We start from the raw sequence: 22,144 nt of genomic DNA, 5'->3' as shown, positions 1-22,144 counted from the left end.
TCACTAACAACCCACTACTATACATTATAACCTAGTCTATTTAATATAATATAACATATCACTAACAACCCACTACTATACATTATGACATAGTCTACTTTACATAATTTAACATCTATATATCACTAACAACCCACTACTGTACATTATAACCTAGTCTATTTAATATAATATAACATATCACTAACAACCCACTACTACACATTATAACTTAGTCTACCTTACATAATATTACATATCACTAACAACCCACTACTCTACATTATAACCTAGTCTACTTTACATAATATAATATGACATCTACATACCACTAACAACCCACTACTATACATTATAACCTAGTCTACTTTACATAATATAACATCTACATATCACTAACAACCCACTACTATAATTTTGCACGCCCAATTTTTCAGTTTTTGATTTGTTAAAAAAGTTTGAAATATCCAATAAATGTCTTTCCACTTCATGATTGTGTCCCACTTGTTGTTGATTCTTCACAAAAAAATACAGTTTTATATCTTTATGTTTGAAGCCTGAAATGTGGCAAAAGGTCGCAAAGTTCAAGGGGGCCGAATACTTTCGCAAGGTGTAGCCGGGGCTATACTACACCGCTGTAACTCTGCGTTGTGTGTGGTTGATAGAGACCATAAACGTGGACTTTGGAGATCAGGTAGTTTTAATCAAGCAGAACTGACTCTCTGCATCTTGCATCTGCATCCAAAAGGAAATAAAACATTTGTAGAGCACATCTGTTCTGAGAATCGTCGCCTCTTTCTACAACAGATGCACAATAGGAGGGACTGGGATCATTCGAGGAGCTAGCCATCGTTCACACATACAATAGCCTGCTAATACCTTAGCTAGCTATTAACCACATGTTGAATTCAGAATGTTGATATCATCCTAAAAAGTACAATTACAAGTGCATCTTAACAATACCATCCACTTATGAGTAACCTCTAAATATACATCATTATTCATGAACAAAACATTGTGTGTATGACTTTGTACTTAAAAGAATCAAACTTTTCTGAAGACAGAAAAAGCGTGCCTACCTCTCTCAGTGCATCAAAATGATTTGAGCACGAGCACGCCGGGCAAAACGTAAGTACACACTCCCCTTCTCCCAGGATGCAGGCATGCATAACAAATCAACACAACATATTGATATATGAACCTGGTGAAATTCACATAGTACTTTAACAACTGTTACATTCACCCCTCCTGAATTTCACCAACCTTGTAAAACAACAAAATAACCTACCAAGCTCAAGGCTTAATTCTGAATTCAGCTCAAAGCTACCCATAGGGTTCAGGGCAAGTGAAAGTTGGTCAGGCCTTCAACTGCCCCTAGATGCATAGTGCCTCTTACACTATATCTACATTCTTAGCCTTAAAAAAAAATCCTGTACTAAACCATCTCTGTACTATGTTAAACTTACACCTTCTGGTGGGTTGACTCTATTAGTCTCTTTACTGGTTTAACTACCCTCCCCGCCCTTGTGCGACCTGCCACTGGGCTAGGGGCCATAGTAACTAACGGTGGCTCTGGCCTTAGATCATTGATCAGAGGTGAGTTTGAAGGAATCAGCTCCAGAATCTCAGAGGTGCTTCCCCGGTCATTTTCCTCAAGAAAACAAGGTTCTTCTGGCTCTGACTTTCCATCCGATGTCCAGAGTTCGGAGTAATCGCTTGAATCCTCCGCCAGCCAGGATGCACTTTCCTCCCCAGAGTCCTCCATGTCTTCCCTGTCCAGTCCATCGCCGGAGTGGGTGGCCTCTCCTGCATCTACATTGATTGAAGGCCCTGCAGCATCACTGTCATTGAAGTGTACTGAATCATCAATTTCAAATGGCAGGAAATTCACCTGCAGCAGTAGATTCCTGTGAACCACTTTCTCTCTACCATAACGATCTTGGATTATGTACGTGTGAGTTTGTGGATTGACTGAAGTCACTGTGAAAATCTCGGGGTTCCACTTGTCAGCCAACTTGCGGCGGCCCCTTTCACCCTTGTTGGCGATGAGGACACGATCCCCCATGGACAAACCGATGCCTTTAACCCGCTTGTCATACTCCCGACCTTGTCGTCTCTGTTGCTTGTCAGTGTGCCTTTGGGCAACACTCATAGCTTCCTTCAGCCCAGTGATCAGAGTCTCGACATACTTGTTGCAATCCACAACACTGGAGTCATCCAAAACATTGTGGAACATAACATCCACTGGTAGCCGAGGGACTCTACCAAACATGAGAAAGAATTGAGCATAGCCCGTAGTCTCGTGAACAGTGGCATTGTAGGCAAATGTTAATGACTGGATTTGTTCAGGCCAATGTTCTTTGGTTTTCAAGGGCAGACTCCTGAGCATGCTACCTAAAGTCCTGTTGAAGCGTTCAGTTTCTCCATTCCCCATTGGGTGATATGCTGTGGTTCTTGACTTTTGGACACCAGAGAGCTTAAGCAGTTCTGCTATTAGCTCACTCTCAAAATTTGCGCCTTGATCAGTATGGATCCTTGATGCAAAGCCGTAGACACAGAAGACATGATCCCACAGTTTACGAGCTACTTGCTTGGCTGTCTGGTTTCTGCATGGCCATACATGGGCAAGTTTAGTGAAGTGGTCAGTCACCACCAGAACATCAACTGAGTTCTTCTTACTGTCTTCCGCTGTCCAAAAATCCAAACACACCAACTCCATGGGAGAGCAAGTTTTGATGCTCTCTAACGGGGCTCTAGCCGCTGGCTCTGGTGTCTTTGCTAGAACGCATCTCTGGCAGCAGCGAACATACTCCTTGATGTCTCTCTCCATTGCAGGCCAGAAAAATCTCTGCCTGGCCAGAGCTAGAGTTCTAGCTTGGCCTTGATGTCCTGCAAGGTCGTGAATGCCAGTCATCGCTTTGAGTCTCAACACCTCTGGCAAGACATACTGGAACCTTCTCCGGTTTGTGTGACTCTCCTTAATGACACGATACAGAACTCCCTCTCTTAGGATCAAGCGATCCCACTGTTTCATCAGCAACAACACTTTAGAAGAAACACTGTATCGATCTCGTCTGGTGGGCCGTTTCTTATTGAAGACGAAAGGGATGACCTTGGAAGTCACAGAGTCTTGCAGCTGGAGATCTCGAAGTTCCTCGTGCGAGAGTTCAGGCAAAGTGTCAATACCAGGAGAAAGCAGCCGTTGGGTGTTGGAACCAAGCTGGATTGCTTGCATCTCCATTGAACATTCCCAGTCAATATGGAGCTGACATATGGCCTTCACTTCAGCAGTGGTCAAAGAGGTTATCTCCTGGGGATAAGAAGCCCAACGGAAGGCATCTTGGACATCATCATTCAGTGTACCAACAGCCTCAGACAGAAGTGCTAGGTAGGACTCCCTCATCAGTCTCTGCGCGACAGTCACTGCAAAGGGATCGCGGCTCAGTGCATCTGCTACTATATTCTTGCTGCCTGGGATACGCTTCAAATCAAAGTTGTACGGTGCCAGGTTGGCAACCCATCTTTGCTCGCAAGCGTCCAGCTTGGGTTTTGTCATGATGTATGTTAACCTCTCTGATCTCCCAAACCCGGATCCGGTATCGTGACTACAGCCTCAAGCTCATTACCATAACGCAACGTTAACTATTCATGAAAATCGCAAATGAAATGAAATAAATATGCCATCTCGCAAGCTTAGCCTTTTGTAAACAAAACTGTCATCTCAGATTTTCAAAATATGCTTCTCAACCATAGGAAAACAATAATTTGTGTAACAGTAGCTAGCAAACAAAGGATTTAGCGTTAGCATTAGCGTTAGCATCCAGCACGCAACATTTCAACAAAAACATAAAAGCCTTCAAATAAAATCATTTACCTTTGAAGAACTTCTGATGTTTTCAATGAGGATACTCTCAGTTGGATAGCAGATGCTCAGTTTTTCCAAAAAGATTCTTTGTGTATTAGAAATAGCTCCGTTTTATACATCACATTTGGCTACCAAAAAAAAAACGAAAATTCAGTCCTCAAAACGCGAACTTTTTTCCAAATTAACTCCATAATATCGACTGAAAACATGGCAAACGTTGTTTAGAATCAATCATCAAGGTGTTTTTCACATATCTCTTCATTGATACATCGTTCTTGGACACATGCTTTCTCCCCTGAATCAAATGGTAAAGTGGAAGCAGCTGGCAGTTGCGCACCGAATTCGACGCAGGACACCAGGCGGACACTTGGAAAATGTAGTCTCTTATGGTCAATCTTCCAATGATATGCCTACAAATACGTCACAATGCTGCTAAGACCTTGGGCGAACGACAGAAAGTGTAGGCTCATTCGTTGCGCAATCACAGCCATATAAGGAGAGAATGGAAAACAGAGCTTCAGAAATTCTGCTAATTCCTGGGTGATGCATCATCTTGGTTTCGCCTGTAGAATGAGTTCTGGGGCACTTACAGACAAAATCTTTGCAGATTCTGAAACTTCAGAGTGTTTTATTTCCAAAACTGTCAAGAATATGCATAGTCGAGCATCTTTTCGTGACAAAATATCGCGCTTAAAACGGGAACGTTTTTTATCCAAAAATGAAATAGCGCCCCTAGAGATCTAAGAGGTTAACGGGTTACTATCTGTCCAGACAGTGAACTCGTGCCCCTTAAGCCAGTGACTGAATTTCTCACACACACTCCATTTCAGTGCTAGAAATTCAAGTCTGTGTGCCGGGTACCTTCTCTGCGACTTACTCAGTGTCTTGCTCGCAAATGCTATGGGCCTTGCCTTATCTTCACCTTCAGGTACTTGGCAAAGCACAGCCCCAAGACCATCCAAGGAAGCGTCAGTGAAGAGAATGAACGGCCTCTCGAAATCAGGGTGAGCTAGCATGACACAATTCAAAAGAGCATCCTTCAGCTTCTGGAATGCAACGACACACTCCTCAGTCCAATCCGATAGCGTCAGCTTCCGGAAAATCCCACTGTTGCCCTTCTTCCCATCTCTTCCTCTTCTCTTTTGACCCCCAGTGAGTGCAAACAAAGGTCTGGCTATAGCAGAACAGTCAGGAATGAAGTGCTGGTAATATAATACCATACCCAAGAAGGATTTCAGCCTCCGAGCAGAGGGAGTGCATCCATCTGCCTCCATCAGCTGAGCTTGGCTCATCTTGGCAATGGCCTCCACCTTCTCAGGATCCACTGACACACCGTCCTCTTTAATGATATGTCCGAGGAATTTCACTGTTCTTCGTAGAAAGTGGCATTTTTTGGGTGCTAGCTTGAGATTGTTGGCTCTTAGACGGCTAAACACAACTTCAAGTCGCTGTAGAGCCTGTTCCTCGGTGGGTGCAAAGACCAACAAGTCATCTAAGTAACAAAGGAGATTTGAGAAGTTTAGGTCCCCAAATATACTCAACATCATTCTCATGAAAGAGGCCGGGCTGTTACACAGACCTTGTGGCATGCGATTGTACTCATAAAGTCCCATCGGTGTGGTAAAGGCTGTGTACTTCTTGTCCTCTTCGTGAACTGGAATGTTATAAAATCCTGAGGTCAAGTCCATGGTGCTGAAAAATGCACTGCCACCAAGGGCTGCGAGGCAATCTGCTTGATGAGGAAGGGGATGAGCGTCCTTCACCGTTCGTGCATTCATCCACCTGAAGTCAGTGCATAACCTCAGACCTCAGTGCATAACCTCAGAACCTCATCTTTCTTCCATACCATGACTAAAGGGGAGGCATACTCACTAACTGACTTGCGTATAAGACCTACTTCTTCCATATCTGTCAATACCTTCCTCAGCTTCAGGTAATGAGCAGGCGGAACTCTTCTGTATGGTAGCCGGAAGGGTCTGTCATCAACCAGGTGGATACGGTGAACATAACCCCTGGCTTCTCCGCAGTCCAGATTATGTCTTGAGAAGATGTCTTCATATTTTGTGATGGTATTCACAAGCTTTTCCTTCCAATGGTCAGCTACCTGGCATCCATCAATGTCAATGTCTACTAATCCTAGATCAGACAGTCTTTGTTTCAGATTGTGGCAGCCATTGTCATCCTGCTTCTGTTCCATTGGGGTTTTCCTCACCTCATGAAGGCCCTGAAATATTGTTGCATCCTCAACAGCCAAGCATGTAGACACATCTGCCAACTTCATGTTACGTCTTAGGGTGAGATGTTTGTCAGAACAGTTTACTACCTTTAAAGGGACCCAGCCATCTCCCCACATGGGTGTAATAACTCTACCCACGAGTATGTTTCTGGGCATGACCTTTGACCTGGTAGGTTCGACTATTACAGTGCTGCCTGGAGACAATGCCACATTTTTAGGAAGTTTACCCCAAACTAAGTGTTCCGTCTTGGGCGAAAGAGTCACAGCTTGAGTGAGCTTCACTGTCCCAATCTTGCCATCGACTTGCTGTCCCTTCCATCTTGTGACACTTGTCATCATCTGCAGAAACTGCTCACCCTCTGGTGAGTGGGTCTGGCCATCCATGTTGTTGACGAGCTTCCAGTATTCATCCGTGCCTTTCATCTCATGCAATAGATGCTTAATGACATTCGATCCCAGGATGAGATCATCACGCTGTCCAGGAACAACTAGAGTGGGCACTTTAACATCAATCCCATAGATTTGCATCTCCAAATCATAGAAACACTTTGTTGAGGTCTTCTTCCCCCCACACCCCACTAATACTAACTCTGTGGGAGGCTGATAATGCTGAGGAAGGGCACCTGCTTCCAAAAGTCTCTGCTCCGCATGTTCACTTAATGTACAGGCCATAGACCCAGTGTCAAGCATGCCCTTAAGCTGCACTTTCCCATGCACAGACACAGAGGTGTAAAACAAATCTGAAAAAGCCTCAACTTCTTGTGAACCTAACATAACAATTTTCTCTCCTTCTTTCGCATCAGAGCACAAAATCTCATACGTTTTCTCAAGATCATCAAATTCTTTCTTGGGGGTAGACAGTTGAACACCCACATTTCCCCCCTTCACCTGTGGGCGTGTCAGTTTAACGGTTGCTGCTGTGGTGGTGAGTTTCTCTGCTGTTGTGGTGGGCGTCTCACTACCGGGATTGGCATAGCGTTCCCCCGGTTTAGGACAATTTGACTTCCAATGATCTGGGGAAAAGCACAGGAGGCACAGGTTCTCATGTCTACAGTGTATCACAGTGGAGTGATCTGTTGAGCCACAAACCCTGCATTCCCTACGCCTGAAGGGCTGGGTGGGGAAAGATGGTGCCTTGGCCTGTGTCTGTGAAACCATAACGGGTGGTATGCTCTTCTCTAAGGTACGTTCAAGCAGGTGAATGAGTCTCTCGATACTTGCACTCTGCCCATCTTGTTTGGCGCTTGATGTGAGAGAAGTGTCACTGCACGTACCAGCATTGACCCCGCCTTCACATGGAGTTATCTGGGGATGTACTGTTACTTGCTTTGAGGATACAGTGGTAGATTGACACATGGTGGCCTTCCTGCGGCGTTCATGTTCATAGATTCTCTCCTGTACTTCACTCGCAGTCCATTTCTCAGCAGACTTGTATTGGAATACTGCTGCCAGTTTGGGGTCAGGGCAGTATGTTACAAACATCCTAACGACATCAGAGTTGGAGCTGTCAATCTTCTTACCTTGTCTCTTAAGGCCCTCGTCAGCGACATCTACAGCCTTGTTCAATCGAACCCAGTACTCCATAACAGCCTCTCCGGGTACAGGTTTAGTATTGTAAAAATCAGCCAAGGGCATGCACGAATAGGCCAATTCACTGAAATTCTGTTTCAGAATGTCAAATACAATCTCTGGCTTCTCTGTAGGATCAACTGTTGTCTCATTGCGTAAATTTATCTTTACCATGTCTCTTGCTTTGCCAGATAATCGACTAATCAACTCATCTGATTGTTCCCCAACAAGACATCCCTTCCTCCTCAAGTATATTCTCATCAACTCCTCCCATTCATGAATGGAGCATTTGTCTGTACCATCTCCTCTATATGTAGGAGGTTCCTTTATGTCTGATTGCATGATGAACTTAATTTGACTGAGATCTACATATCCTACTGACTCTGAATGATGATCACTTATGTTTTCTGTACTTACTGGTGGCTCATAAGTACTGGACCTGCCACTCTGTAGTTCTTCCCTAATGGAGCTCCCTATTTCCCGGGCTAGCTGAGTGACCAGCTCAGCTAGACCATCTACAGGGGCATTTGGATTAACACTAGATGAAGGGCTTTCATCCAATTGTTTTGTGGAGAAAAACATGGGGGAACCTCCTGCACCTACACACTTTACAAGGGTTTGATCAGAGTATGAGAAAAGCCTCCCCCTCCCAGCAGTGAATTTGGGTTCATCACCATTATAAGATGCCATGCCACTAAAGTTACGTTAAAATGTCTGTTGATGAACACACTTCTATGTTGGTTAACGATAAACAGCGCTCTCAATACATCGTTGTCAGAAAAAAAAAGACTGTAGTTCCGATTTTTGCCACAAGGCGGCAAGAGTACCTCAATGATATAATTAGTCTCTAGAGCAGCAGCGCCGCGGTGATTGAGCTGACGTCGATCAACGATGAATCCGGGTCTAGAAGGCACCAATGTAGCCGGTGCTATACTACACCGCTGTAACTCTGCGTTGTGTGTGGTTGATAGAGACCATAAACGTGGACTTTGGAGATCAGGTAGTTTTAATCAAGCAGAACTGACTCTCTGCATCTTGCATCTGCATCCAAAAGGAAATAAAACATTTGTAGAGCACATCTGTTCTGAGAATCGTCGCCTCTTTCTCTCTCAGTGCATCAAAATGATTTTCGGAATACAAAAATGAATACACTCTCTCCTTATTATACATAACATATTTTACATTGATAAAACCACATACCTGCATCCAAAAGGAAATAAAACATTTGTAGAGCACATCTGTTCTGAGAATCGTCGCCTCTTTCTACAACAGATGCACAATAGGAGGGACTGGGATCATTCGAGGAGCTAGCCATCGTTCACACATACAATAGCCTGCTAATACCTTAGCTAGCTATTAACCACATGTTGAATTCAGAATGTTGATATCATCCTAAAAAGTACAATTACAAGTGCATCTTAACAATACCATCCACTTATGAGTAACCTCTAAATATACATCATTATTCATGAACAAAACATTGTGTGTATGACTTTGTACTTAAAAGAATCAAACTTTTCTGAAGACAGAAAAAGCGTGCCTACCTCTCTCAGTGCATCAAAATGATTTGAGCACGAGCACGCCGGGCAAAACGTAAGTACACACTCCCCTTCTCCCAGGATGCAGGCATGCATAACAAATCAACACAACATATTGATATATGAACCTGGTGAAATTCACATAGTACTTTAACAACTGTTACAAAGGCACTGTATATATATATATATATACACACACTCACGTAGCTATCTTAATTAAGATGAAAGCACTTACTGTAAATCACTCTGGATAAGAGCATTTGCTAAATCAGGGGTACTCAATCTGGGGTCTGTTGAGGTACTGCAGGGGTTCTCAATCTGGGGTCTGTGGAGGTACTGCAGGGGTTCTCAATCCGGGGTCTGTGGAGGTACTGCAGGGGTTCTCAATCTGGGGTCTGTGGAGGTACTGCAGGGGTTCCACGGCACCCTGACTGTACTCGTTGTCATGTAAGACATTTGATATAATTTTCAAATGACTCGACCACTTTGCTTACTCTTAAATGGAATGCATATTTTAATTTTTTTTAATGCATCTCTTAATTATTACCTAATATAATGGAATGCATGTTTTTTTTTAACCAATTCTGATCGTTGTTACAGGCAGAATTTTGACAATATTACCATTATATCAACACACTCTTTGCACCATTTTAACTCTAAATAGCTTTGGCATAGTAGGCATCAAGTCCCTTGCCAATAATGTTGCCTACAACGTTGCATACAATGTTCATTTTCATGGAACACATATTACACCCTAGACGCCTTCAAATGCCCCATTTATATCCCCAATTTAGGATTATTATTTAACAACATGATGTTGCGCTCCAAAGGGAGAACTTGAAATAACATGATGTAGATAATTAAATCATCAAAAGAAAAACGTGTTTAGAAAATAAGGTTCCTTATAGAGCCAAAAAGGCTTCTATCACTTCCTTAAAATATGAAATCAATAAAAGTTATATATATTTTTGGGTTCAGTGAAGAAGAACCTCTAGAGTTCTGATCAACGGAAGGTTAATGTTTAGAGGATGTGAATCAAGCAGCCTTCCAGTCATCAGATCACTTCTAGTGTTTTTTTCCCGGCCCGGGATTTGAACCAGCCACCTTTTGGCCAAAGCACCATCTCTTTAGCCACTGGGCGAAAACCTGAGTTAATCTGCCAAAATGAAGACAAATTGCTATGCAGACATACATGGTATGACTTATTATAATTATTATACATAAATCATTGCCAAAAGCACAAGACATACTGTTGCATGTAGGTCTATATTATTATTATTATTATTATTGTAATTTATACCCATAAGTGTGAAATGTCTTTATTCTCAGCACTTATACAACCAATTTTCTACTCTGAGACACTTTGTGGATATGGACCCAGATCTCAACATATTGTTATAAAAAAAAACGTAGAATGTTTGTTTTTACATAATAATAAAAAATGAATATTACTAATGTAACCCACTGTAAAGACTGGGTTTAGTTGATTGTGATGCACTGCTCATGTCCGCGTACTGGAACTCTGTCCGGTTCTCCTCTCTTCACTAGATGGACGGTAACTTTAGTGTTTAAACCCGCTGTGTCCAAGTACCGAATTTTTGAATATTATTTTCAGGGCGCCTCAATAGCAGGTATTGAACCCCGGGTAAATAATCACTAGTCAGAACCTCAACCTCAGTATACATTCATTATCAAAATCATCTTAATATCTGATATTGTGAGTAAACAACCTTGAGAGTGCGTCTTCCAGCCCTCCAATAAATTACATAATTCAACCCTCCCGGTTAGTAAATTTACCTCAACATGCCCCCGGAGAAGGCAGAGTAACGACACCAGCCTTTTAGCGGGGCTGACAGACTGACTACAACGCTCGCGTCGCTAAATTAATTTAGTCATTAATAATGACACTGCTCGCGCCATTAACTAACGTCTGGAAGTTCTATTTGTGAAACTCTTCTTATGTTTCCCCATCTGAGCTCAGAGAATATGAGATGTAATGTTTGTCTCTGTTGTGTTGAAGCCCAATCAAGCAGAAGAGAGCAGCCTCCCCTGTTCCCAGCTGTGTGTCCATGAAGAGTGACGAGTCTATGGATCAACCGCTATACTTTAGAAAGGGAGACTTTTCTACTGAACAAAGGTAAGAAGAACTCATGGGTCATGGTCAGTGAGTTAAACAACACTGTCTCTAGTCATTTCTCCTGTCCCATTTTCCCATTTCTTTTGTTGTTTTCATAATCCATAGGCTAATCATTTTGTCCATTTGCATAGTCCTAAAACAATATTAAGCAAACACAATATTCCCTCCCTGTGTGTGTGTGTGTGTGTGTGCGTGTGTGAACTCCCTGGATGAGGAGATGTAATCTCATGTTTTGTCCACAGAAACCAACAGGAGAGAGCAGAGTCAGAGATTCTCAGCGGTCAGTCTTCCCAAAGTCATCAAACAGACCTGGCCTCCATATTCAGTGTATCCTGTTATGTACATTGTTTTTTGTTTACCTCAAGTAAAGTTGATCTGTCAATCATTCATTAATGTGTTAATGAGAAAGCATTCATTCTCTTGCTTAACTTATTTACTTTATTTATTTCAGATGCTTGAAGAGAAAATTTTGACATTTGTGAAGAACGAGCTGAAGATGTTCAAGAGGATTCTTAGTCCAGAACTCCCAGAAGGCTTTGAGAGTCAGAAGCAGGATAAGGAAGTGGTGGACCCTGAAGATGAGAAGCAGGAGAGCAGTGCCAGAGAGGGGGTTCTGAAGATGACACTGCACATCCTGAGGACAATGAACCAGAAGGAGCTTGCTGACACACTGGAGAAATGTAAGAGCTGTCTGCCTATTGATGAATGATGTTTTATAACATTTAAAAGATGTAGCTAAAGTACAGCTAAAGTAGCTGAAAGATTAGTGGAATCTGTGTGGGTAGCTGGACAGGTAGGATGACTGACAGTGAAGTTGAACAGGTGGTCACGTGTCAGGTGACAGAGGAATGGATGAGACTGAGGCAGGAATTCCTTTAACCATAAAGTGGTATATTTACTGAGTCGTCTGTGCTGCATCACAAAGGAAACAAATAACATGTATCCAATCAAATTCATAATCAAAGATCAAATCATATCATTCATTATTAACATAATTTAGGGAATTCAACAGTCCAGTTCATTAAGAAGTCAATAGTAATAACCCGTGAGTCATTTAGGCTCGTAACTATTTATCATAAATCCTGAAAGAATACAAACAGTGAATACAATACAATATATAATCCCCATTATCAAAGTCAATCAGTTAGCAAACAATGACGTTTCTCATTTCACTCTTTCAATTGTCTTCATGTGTGCATATAATTAATTTCAATACACATGAACCATATCGATTGCATAATTGGCCTATGAGGATCCGTAGGGCCATGATCATTGACAATTCACAGTACACAATAAGTTTGAAGCTGGCCTGGGCCTTTTCTACAGCCACCCCGGAAATTTGTTAAATTCCACACTCCTCAAAAGGCTCATTGCTCCCCGTCCTCTGTCATCTCAGGGAGAGGAATTAGTCGGGCAACTGGCCGGACATACCTGGATCTTCACTGATCTAATACGACCATCGGTCCCAGGCATGGTCTTAGTTATACGGCCCACCGGCCAGGAGGCTCGAGGCAGCTGAGGGTCCACCATCATTACTACTTGGCCAGTTTCCAGGCTGGTCATTTCTATCCGCCATTTCCCTCTGTGCTGTAGAATTGGTAGGTAATCCCGAATGAATCGGGCCAAAAAATGGTCAGCTAAGATTTGGCTGTGTCGCCACCGGCGTCTGCCTACGAGGTTGGTATCAGCATAGCTTGAGGAAGTGACGTATCTCGGTGTCCCATCAAGAGCATATTCGGTGTAACCGGATCAGGGTCAGCAATGTCTGCAGAGAGATATCCCAAGGGTTTGGAGTTCAGAATCCCTTCCACCTCTATCAAGACGGTCCTCTAGACAGTTTCCGTGACAGTTTGTTCCCCTAATACGATTCGTAAGGCCGTCTTTACAGATTTGATCTCTCGCTCCCAAGTTCCTCCAAAATGAGGAGCGCCTGGAGGGTTAAATTTGAATGAGATTTGTTGGTCCATCAGCTGATCCTGGAGGCTGGGTTCCATGTATTGGAAGGCTTCCTCCAACCTGGCTTCTCCTGCCTTGAAGTTCGTACCTCTGTCAGCCAGGATCTCGTAGGGTTTCCCTCATCGGGAGATAAACCACCGCAGGGCCATGAGGAAGGCTTCAGTATCCAAACTCTCCAGTAGGTCCAGGTGGACACATCTGGTTGTCAAACACTTGAATAGAATACCCCAGCGCTTTTCCACGCGACGACCTAACTTGATCATCAAGGGGCCAAAGCAATCTACTCCTGTTGACCAGAAGGGTGGTTTAAGGAGGCGCAAGCGAGCAGGGGGTATATCTGCCATTTTGGGCACCGTAGCTCCAGCCCGCCATCTCTGACATTCTACGCAGGCGTATTGGTGCTTACGAATGGCTCCTCGTCCTCCAATTATCCAGTACTTCCACCTCATCTCCCCATAGACCCTCTCTGGCCCTGGGTGGAGAAGCCGCTCATCATAACTCTTGATGAGGAGCCTGGTAAGAGGGTGTCTGGAGTCAAGGATAATTGGGTGGATAGCATCTGGGTCCAAATCCTCTGCTTGGCGCAGCCTCCCTCCGACTCTGATCACTCCAAGGATCGGATCATATTCTGGGGCAAGAGAGAGAAGACGGCTGTCCTTTGCCACTTCCCTACCGGCTTTCAGAGCTTTTAACTCCTCAGGGAAGCTAACCGCTTGTGCTTGCTGGAGGAGTAGCATCTCTGCCGCGAGGGAGGTGGGTATAGAAGCCACCCCATCGGAGGTCTGGTTTGTGGCGGTGATCAGATCCGGCAGTGTTTGGGATTGTGTTAGGTCAGGGAAAGCCGTTGTTGGTTCCGTAGAAATGCTGTAGCATTGGGCGGACCTCCTTAACTCATGAGCTTCAGTTGGTTGCGGAGGAGCCGTACACCTGGGGGCTGTCGGCCACTCGTTCTCTGGTTGGGACAAGAATGGTGGTCCCAAGCTCCAGCGATGGGGTTGAGCCAGTTCCTGAAGAGTTTTACCTCTAGTAATGTCATCAGCAGGATTGTTTATGCTATCAACATACCTCCAGTCCTGGACTTCTGTTAGGTCTTGGATTTCCGCAATGCGAGTTCTGACAAACACCTTATACCTGCAGGACTCCGACTTGAGCCTGGTCAATACAGTGGTCGAATCACTCCAGTAGATGACCCTTTGGATTGACAAGGTGAGCTCGGCTCGCAAGGTAGAGGCCAACTGGGCTCCGGAAAGGGCAGCACTGAGTTCCAGCCTAGGCATTGACAACTGCTTCTTGGGTGCGACCCTGGACCTGGCCATGACAAAGGAGACATGGGTGTGGCCTGCCTAATCCTCCACTCTAAGATAGGAAACAGCCCCATAAGCTCGCTCCGAAGCGTCACAGAACACATGTGGTTCCAGGCATGATCCCAGTTGGTCAGCACAGGATGGTACATAACATCTTGGCATTTGGACATCAGAGAGCTCCGTTAACTCTGTTTCCCAACAGATCCATCGTTCCACTAGGTCAGCCGGGTGGATTGGTTCATCCCAGTCCCTCTTGGTCTGCCACAGGTCCTGGACTAAGACTTTGGCCCGTGTTGTGTATGGCAGGATATACCCAAGGGGATCGTATTGACTGGCCAGGGTCCGATAGATGGTGCGCAGAGTGGGGGTTTCGGTACTCGGGGATGAGCGGTGCTTATACCCCAGGGTATCCGGTATGCAGCTCCACCTCAGTCCTAGAGTGGGCTCTTCTGGGTTAGCACCAGACTGCGTTAGCCATAGTTCACTGCTACTGGACCTAGCTTGTGGCGGGAGGTGCTGGATAACCTCCGCTCTGTTACTAGCCCACTGTCAGACCTCAAATCCCCCTTTGGAAAGGAGATTCCGTACTTTATCAAGGAGTGCTTTCGCTTCAGCCGTGGATGGGATGCTCTGTAAGCAGTTATCCACATAGAAGGCATTTTCCACTGAATCCAATACTTCTGGGTCACTGTCTGGATGCTCCCATGCGTGTCTCTGCAGAGCGTATATGGCACAGCAAGGACTGCAGGTGGTGCCAAATGGGAGTACCTGCCATTCATAGATTGTGGGCTCTGCATCTCATTCCATATCTCGCCATATGAACCGGAGCAGTGTGGTGTCGGAAGGCAGTAAACGAATCTGATGAAACATGGCTTTGATGTCTTCACTGATGGCTGTAGAGTGCTGCCGGAACCGGAGAAGGACACCGAGCAAGGAAGGACCTAAGGTTGGTCCGGGGAGTAGACAGTCATTCAGGCTTTGACCAGCAGCTTGGAATGAACAGTTGAAGACAAGTCTATACTTCCCACCATGTTGTTGGATAACATGGTGAGGGAGATACCAGGATTCACGGAGTGCGTTTCCCTCTTCATGAGCTGTCACTTCAGTGACGTAGCCTGCCTTCACAAGGTTATGAATCTCTCGGTTATGAACTTCTGCAAGCTCAGGATTCTTCACCAGGCGTCGCTCCGTTCCACGCAGTAGTGGGAGTACAGCCCGTGTCGTGGTTGCCAGAGGAGGATGGTTGGGCACCCGTAGCAGTGGGGTTGCATACCTGCGAACGCCATCCATTTCAGTAGTGGTGGTGCTCTTCTCCAGGAGGTCTAATGCATAGGAGTCATGTTTCGAGCGAGTGACCTCCTGTAGCTTCCGGTTGGAGAAGGTGTCCATCTTTCAGAGCATCTCAACATTCCGAAGGAGGTCAGTGGCTGCATCTGGATTGCGTCTGGTGAAGAGGACTTGCTGTGACTGTACAGCTTGGGTGGAGAGAAGTAGATGGGATAGACCTTGCACAGCCCAACCAAAGGATGTATGGACAGCAATGGGCCCTCCGTCTGGTCCAGCTCGTATAGGCTCAGTCGGGGTGACGAGATGTGGGTGGTCTGACCCAATCAGGATAAGTGGTGCTACTCTGGCCAGGTTAGGAAGAAGCAATCCTCGTAGATGAGAATATTGTTTCTGTAGAACACTTACCGGGCAGGAGTGCTCTGCAAGATTCAAGCCATCTGCCGTGAAGGCATTGGTGATGTTATAGGCCACGTCCCTGTTTCCTGAATGTGAAATGCTAAAGGTTACAGCAGAGCCTTTCATTTGGATAACATCATGTCGCACTGTTCTGAGATTAAGTGTCTCGGGGGTCCCTTCCAGGTTAAGCTGACGGGTGGCCGCCGTGAGAATGATTGTTCTTTCTGACCCATCATCTAGAACTGCGAATGTATCAAGGCTTCTCCCTTCACTTTGCAGAGTGACCTTGACCACCTTCAACATGACCCTTGGAGACCGGTTCTGCTGGTCGAGGTACAGCTCCTTTGCAGCTCCTACCATGAGCATACTCTGCTCCTTCTTTGCTTGGGGAATTAGATCATGCAACAAGGTGAGATGGATTTATTTACAGCGGTTGCAGGGTTTCCTCAATGTGCAGGTCTCCGCCTAATGGCTATGGGCACACTTGTAGCATCGCTCGCCTGAAGTGATCCAGGCCTTTAATTGAGTTTGAGTGAGCTTTTTTACCCTGGGGCATGAGCCAAGGAAGTGTCCCTTACTCTTGCAATATGGGCAGTAAGGCTGGAACTTGATGTTCTTGCTCTTGAGAGTGGTCTTCTTCCCGGGTTCCTCCCCGGCTTCACTATTTAAGTACATGCTAGTGGGATTGGGCCTTTTCTGTCCCTCCTGGCGTTCAAACTCCTTCCTTCCCCCGGTGGCTATGGCTGAGATTGTGGCCTGGTGAGCGATGCTCTTCGCCTTTGCCTTCACCTCCAACCATGCTGCCAGGTCTCTGAAAGCATAGGTGTTTCTCGAGCCCTTGTTCAGGATGCCCTTATTCAAACAATGTTCAATGAAACTGTCTCTGAGGTACAGTGGAAGTTTGCTAAGAAGCCTGTCCACGTGGGAGCCACATTTCAGCTCGTTCCCGTCTTCTCCTTCAACGGATTGGAGCATCGAGGTCAGGGATTGGACAGCCAGGGAGAATTCTTGGAAGGCAGCATGGTCTCCCATTTTAATTGGAGACGTGTTCAGGATGTTGTTTAGTTCATTCTGGACTAGCTGACGTGGCTCACCATATCTCGCCTTCAGGGCCTGGAGAGCTGCAGTGTATGGTGTTGCGGAGTGCATCAAGGATTGGGCCAGCCTGTATGCACTGGGAAATCTCAAATGATTCATTAGTAATTAGTATTTGTAGCGTTCTGACAGATGACTGTGAATACCCAATATGCTCTCCAATGCCATTTCCAAAAGGACAAATTCACTCTCCTTTCCGTTTTCAAAGTATGGCAGTTTGGGTCTGGGAATTCCATAGGCTGAGGCTACTAGAAGTTTCATAATGTTGGCTCCCTCTTCTGGTTGCGTGAAGGATAAACCCGGGACTTCTGATGAGCCCACTGTGGCCTCATTGGGCCGGTCCCCTACTGTCACAGACCCTCCATTTGTGGCAGGCGGAATTGGGCGAGAGCCCTCCGACCTGTTGTTTGAGGACTGGCCTGGCCCTGGACAAAAGGAATGATTTGCCTTGGTTGGTAATTGGCAGAAAGGCGAAGGAGGGATGCTTTGTCCAGATGGAGGAATGCTAACTTGTGTCACTGGCATAGAGGGCGTTGGCGGAGCGGCCTGTCTCCCGTGCTCCGTGTTGGCTGTTGACCTCCGGGGACTGTGTGCCATGCTGTACCAGAGGGGCAGATTGGGAAAGAAAGGCAGACAGGTCAGGTCCATCTGGAGGGGTGGTCACATCAACTCCCTGTTCGTTCCTCTCCAGGAAGGATGAGACCATCCGTGCCTCCTCCAATTCCCTTCTGGCTTGACGGTGCCGTCGCTGCTGTACCAGGTCCTTGGCAATGAATTCCTGTTCCTGTAGAGCTCTACGGGCCTGCACATCCAATTGGTGACATCGTTCCTCCTCAATCTGACGCTCATTTTCCTCCAAAGCTAATAGTTTCATCCTCTCTTGTAGGAGAGCGGTCTGTGAATCGCTGAGGGCTAGTAAATGGCTGCCATGGCCACTTCCAAAGGGGTATCCACTGGTCGAACTCCCACTCCGTCTAGAGTGCTTCAACGATTTCCCATTAGTTAAGGGGCGAGCGGACCCTGCCTCTGGAAGCTGGTCGACCTGTGCAGTGGGAGTTACCTCCTCCATAGGTTCTTCATGTAGACCACTTTCCTGCTCCAAAGCAGTTTCCGGTCCTTGGCTCAGAGGGGATGGTTGATGGCTGAAACGTATAGTTGATCCATCAACACTTTGAGCTCTGGTGGGCTTGCCCTTTGATGTCGGAAACTCGACCACATAATCCTTAAGATACCCAGGTGCTTGCCTGGTTATTCTGGTGCTGCTGGTGGTTGAGGATGAAGCCTTTGTTGCTTTAGGCTTAGCTCCTGGATATTTCCTTTGTTCCAAGACGTTTCCCTCAGCTGCTCTCTCCTCCTCTCTTCTTCCTTCCAGTGGAGACAATTCTTCCCTCTCCGCCTCCATTTCCTTTTCACCTGTCTTTGGTTCAGTCATCATCCGGCTCGAAGGACCATTGAAAGATTAGTGGAATCTGTGTGGGTAGCTGGACAGGTAGGATGACTGACAGTGAAGGTGAACTGGTGGTCACGTGTCAGGTGACAGAGGAATGGATGAGACTGAGGCAGGAATTCCTTTAACCATACAGTGGTATATTTACTGAGTAGTCTGTGCTGCATCACAAAGGAAACAAATAACATGTATCCAATCAAATTCATAATCAAAGATCAAATCATATCATTCATTATTAACATAATTTAGGGAATTCAACAGTCCAGTTCATTAAGAAGTCAATAGTAATCATCCGCGAGTCATTTAGGCTCGTAACTATTTATCATATATCATGAAAGAATACAAACAGGGAATGGTTATACAATCTATAATTCCCATTATCAAAGTCAATCAGTTAGCAAACAATGACGTTTCTCATTTCACTCTTTCAATTGTCTTCATGTGTGCATATAATTAATTTCAATACACATGAACCATATCGATTGCATAATTGGCCTATGAGGATCCGTAGGGCCATGACCATTGACAATTCACATTACACAATATGTTTGAAGCTGCGCTCCAAGCCGCGCTCCGCGGTAATAACTATTAACAGTAACTGAATGGCCCACTCTCCTGATCGCCACAGATAATTCAGATGAAAGGTAAGAGTCGGTCTATTTACGTGGATTCATGGACGCACAGAACTTCTGGATCAGATGGAGTTAAGGAAGAGAAAGCAGCGAGATCAGGCGATGGCAATTTCCTCCTTTTATGGAGTTGAGATCTGTCGGACATTTCCACCTGACGTAATTAAAGCGCCCCTGGCCCAGCTGAGTAAATGGCAATTAAAGGATTATTCCACCAACTCCATGGGCCTTTTCTACATACATCTACAGTAGCTGTGTAACTCAATGATATTGTAGCAGCCTTAACACAACACCTAGTGACCTCATCAAGTAGCAGCAGGGATGTGTTGTGCTGATTAATTTAGAGAGAGAGAGAGAGAGAGAGAGAGAGAGAGAGAGAGAGACAACATTAATAATACCATCAATAATACCAATAATAATATCATCAGTCACACCAGTCTGTAATGCATTATGAAAACATTTACACATTTATACAGTCAGTTAAGAGAATAAATTATTATAATGTAAAACGTTTTAACAGTCCTACAATACTGTAGGCATTAAAACAGACATAATATTAATATCCTCTGTGTTATTTCTTCATGCAGATGAGCTTGCTGTGATTTGCCAACGTGAACTCAAATCTAATCTAAAGAAGAAGTTTCAATGTGTTTTTGAGGGGATCGCTAAACAAGGGAACCCAACACTTCTCAATAAGATCTACACAGAGCTCTACATCACAGAGGGTGGAACAGGAGCGGTCAATAATGAACATGAGCTGAGACAGATTGAGACAACAACCAGGAAACAAGCAAGACCAGAGACTGCAATCAAATGTAACGACATCTTCAAACCCTTAACTGGACAAGACAAACCTATCAGAACTGTGCTGACAAAGGGAGTCGCTGGCATTGGAAAAACAGTCTCTTTGCAGAAGTTCATTCTGGATTGGGCTGAAGGAAAAGCAAATCAGGATGTCCAATTTGTATTTTCATTCCCTTTCCGGGAGCTGAATTTGATGAAAGGGGAAAACACTTTCATTGAACTTCTCAATCACTTCTCAATGGAAACCAAACAATCAAGAATCTCCAACTATAACATGTACAAAGTTCTGTTCATATTTGATGGTCTGGATGAGTGCCGACTGCCCCTAGACTTCCAGAAGAACAAGATCTGTTGTGACGTCACAGAGTCAACCTCAGTGGATGTTCTGCTGACAAATCTCATCAAGGGAAATCTGCTTCCCTCTGCTCTCCTCTGGATAACTACCCGACCTGCAGCAGCCAATAAGATCCCTTCAGGGTGTGTTGACCAGGTGACAGAGGTACCAGGGTTCAATGACCCACATAAGGAGGAGTACTTCAGGAAGAGATTCAGTGATGAGGACCTGGCCAGCAGAATCATCTCACACATAAAGACATCAAGGAGCCTCCACATCATGTGCCACATTCCAGTCTTCTGTTGGATTTCTGCAACAGTCATTGAACACATGCTGAAACATAAGAGAAAAGAGATGCCCAAGACTCTGACTGAGATGTACACACACCTTGTGGTGTTTCATACCAAACAGATAAATGAAAAGTATCTTGGGAAAGAAGAGACAGGTCCACACTGGAATAAAGAGAGCATTCTGTCACTGGGAAAACTGGCTTTTCAACAGCTTGTGAATGGCAATTTGATTTTCAATGAAGAAGATCTGAAAGAGGCTGGCATTGTTGTCAATGAAGCGTCAGTGTACTCAGGATTGTGCACACAGCTCTTTAAAGAGGAATGTGGGCTGTACCAGAACAAGGTGTACTGCTTTGAGCATCTGAGCATTCAGGAGTTTCTGGCTGCTGTATATGTGTTCCTCTCATTCATCAACAACAATGAGAATCTAGTTGACAAACTGCAAACAAAAGACGAGCCTGAAGTTACTTTCTACAAGAGTGCTGTGGATAAAGCCTTACGAAGTGAGACCGGAAACCTGGACCTTTTCCTCCGCTTCCTTCTGGGCCTCTCACTGGAGTCCAATCAGAAGCACTTACAAGGTCTACTGACAAAGACAAGAAGAAGCTCACAGAGCCATGAAGAAACAGTCAAGTACATCAAGAAGAAGATCAGGGAGAATCCCTTTCCAGGGAGGAGCATCAATCTGTTCCACTGTCTGAATGAACTGAATGACCATTCTCTAGTGGAGGAGATCCAAAACTACCTGAGCTCAGGAAGTCTCTCCAAAGCTAAACTGTCACCTGCACAGTGGTCAGCTCTGGTCTTTGTGTTGCTGACTTCAGAAAAGGAGCTGGATGTGTTTGACCTGAAGAAATACTCCAGATCAGAGAAAGGTCTTCTGAGGCTGATGCCAGTGGTCAAAGCCTCCAGAGCTGTTCTGTGAGTAAATAAAATGACATATAAGAACTAATCATCAGGAAGAAATATTCAGTTTAGAGACAAATATGTATATAATATTATATACATACTGAATAAATGCATAGATTTTTACATTATTACAACATTAAGTTTAGAAAAATATATATATTGAAAAACAAACTGAATGCATTGATTTTCACATTATTATAACATTATCAACATACAATTATTGGAGACGGAAGATGAATCTATATGTTGTTTGGGAGAATAAACCAAATGCATCTGCCATTGTCCTTCTACACTACTGGTGTTAAATTAACAGTGTGTTTGTGAAGTCATGATGATCTCTTTGTCAGGCTGTCAGGCTGTGGAGTCACA

General features: G+C 44.8%; 1 protein-coding gene, 1 long non-coding RNA gene and 1 pseudogene across 4 annotated transcripts in view; 2 read left to right on the top strand and 1 right to left on the bottom strand.

Annotated features, from left to right (window-relative positions):
- Positions 1-22,144, top strand: part of LOC149973044 (NLR family CARD domain-containing protein 3-like) — a 572,339-nt pseudogene that overhangs the window by 374,137 nt on the left and 176,058 nt on the right. The window lies entirely within an intron of this gene.
- Positions 8,638-9,286, bottom strand: LOC149973050 (uncharacterized). The gene is made up of 2 exons (XR_016490277.1): positions 9,194-9,286; positions 8,638-8,753 (listed from the first exon to the last, which is right to left on the bottom strand). It is a non-coding gene; the product is annotated as an uncharacterized LOC149973050 (long non-coding RNA).
- Positions 11,571-22,144, top strand: part of LOC118936531 (NLR family CARD domain-containing protein 3) — a 28,738-nt gene continuing 18,164 nt past the window's right edge. For both annotated transcript variants that reach the window (XM_090214417.1, XM_090214416.1), the window contains exons 1-3: positions 11,571-11,651; positions 11,776-12,004; positions 20,026-21,787. In XM_090214417.1, coding sequence (XP_090070543.1) covers positions 11,776-12,004; positions 20,026-21,787 — 1,991 coding nt within the window. In that variant the 5' untranslated portion in view covers positions 11,571-11,651. The remainder of the gene's footprint in view (positions 11,652-11,775; positions 12,005-20,025; positions 21,788-22,144) is intronic.

The sequence above is a fragment of the Oncorhynchus mykiss genome, chromosome 21, assembly GCF_057628025.1.
Source record: "Oncorhynchus mykiss isolate SJ-2025 chromosome 21, ASM5762802v1, whole genome shotgun sequence".
In the NCBI taxonomy this organism is placed as follows: domain Eukaryota; kingdom Metazoa; phylum Chordata; class Actinopteri; order Salmoniformes; family Salmonidae; genus Oncorhynchus; species Oncorhynchus mykiss.
This window is presented reverse-complemented; position numbering and strand designations above follow the sequence as displayed.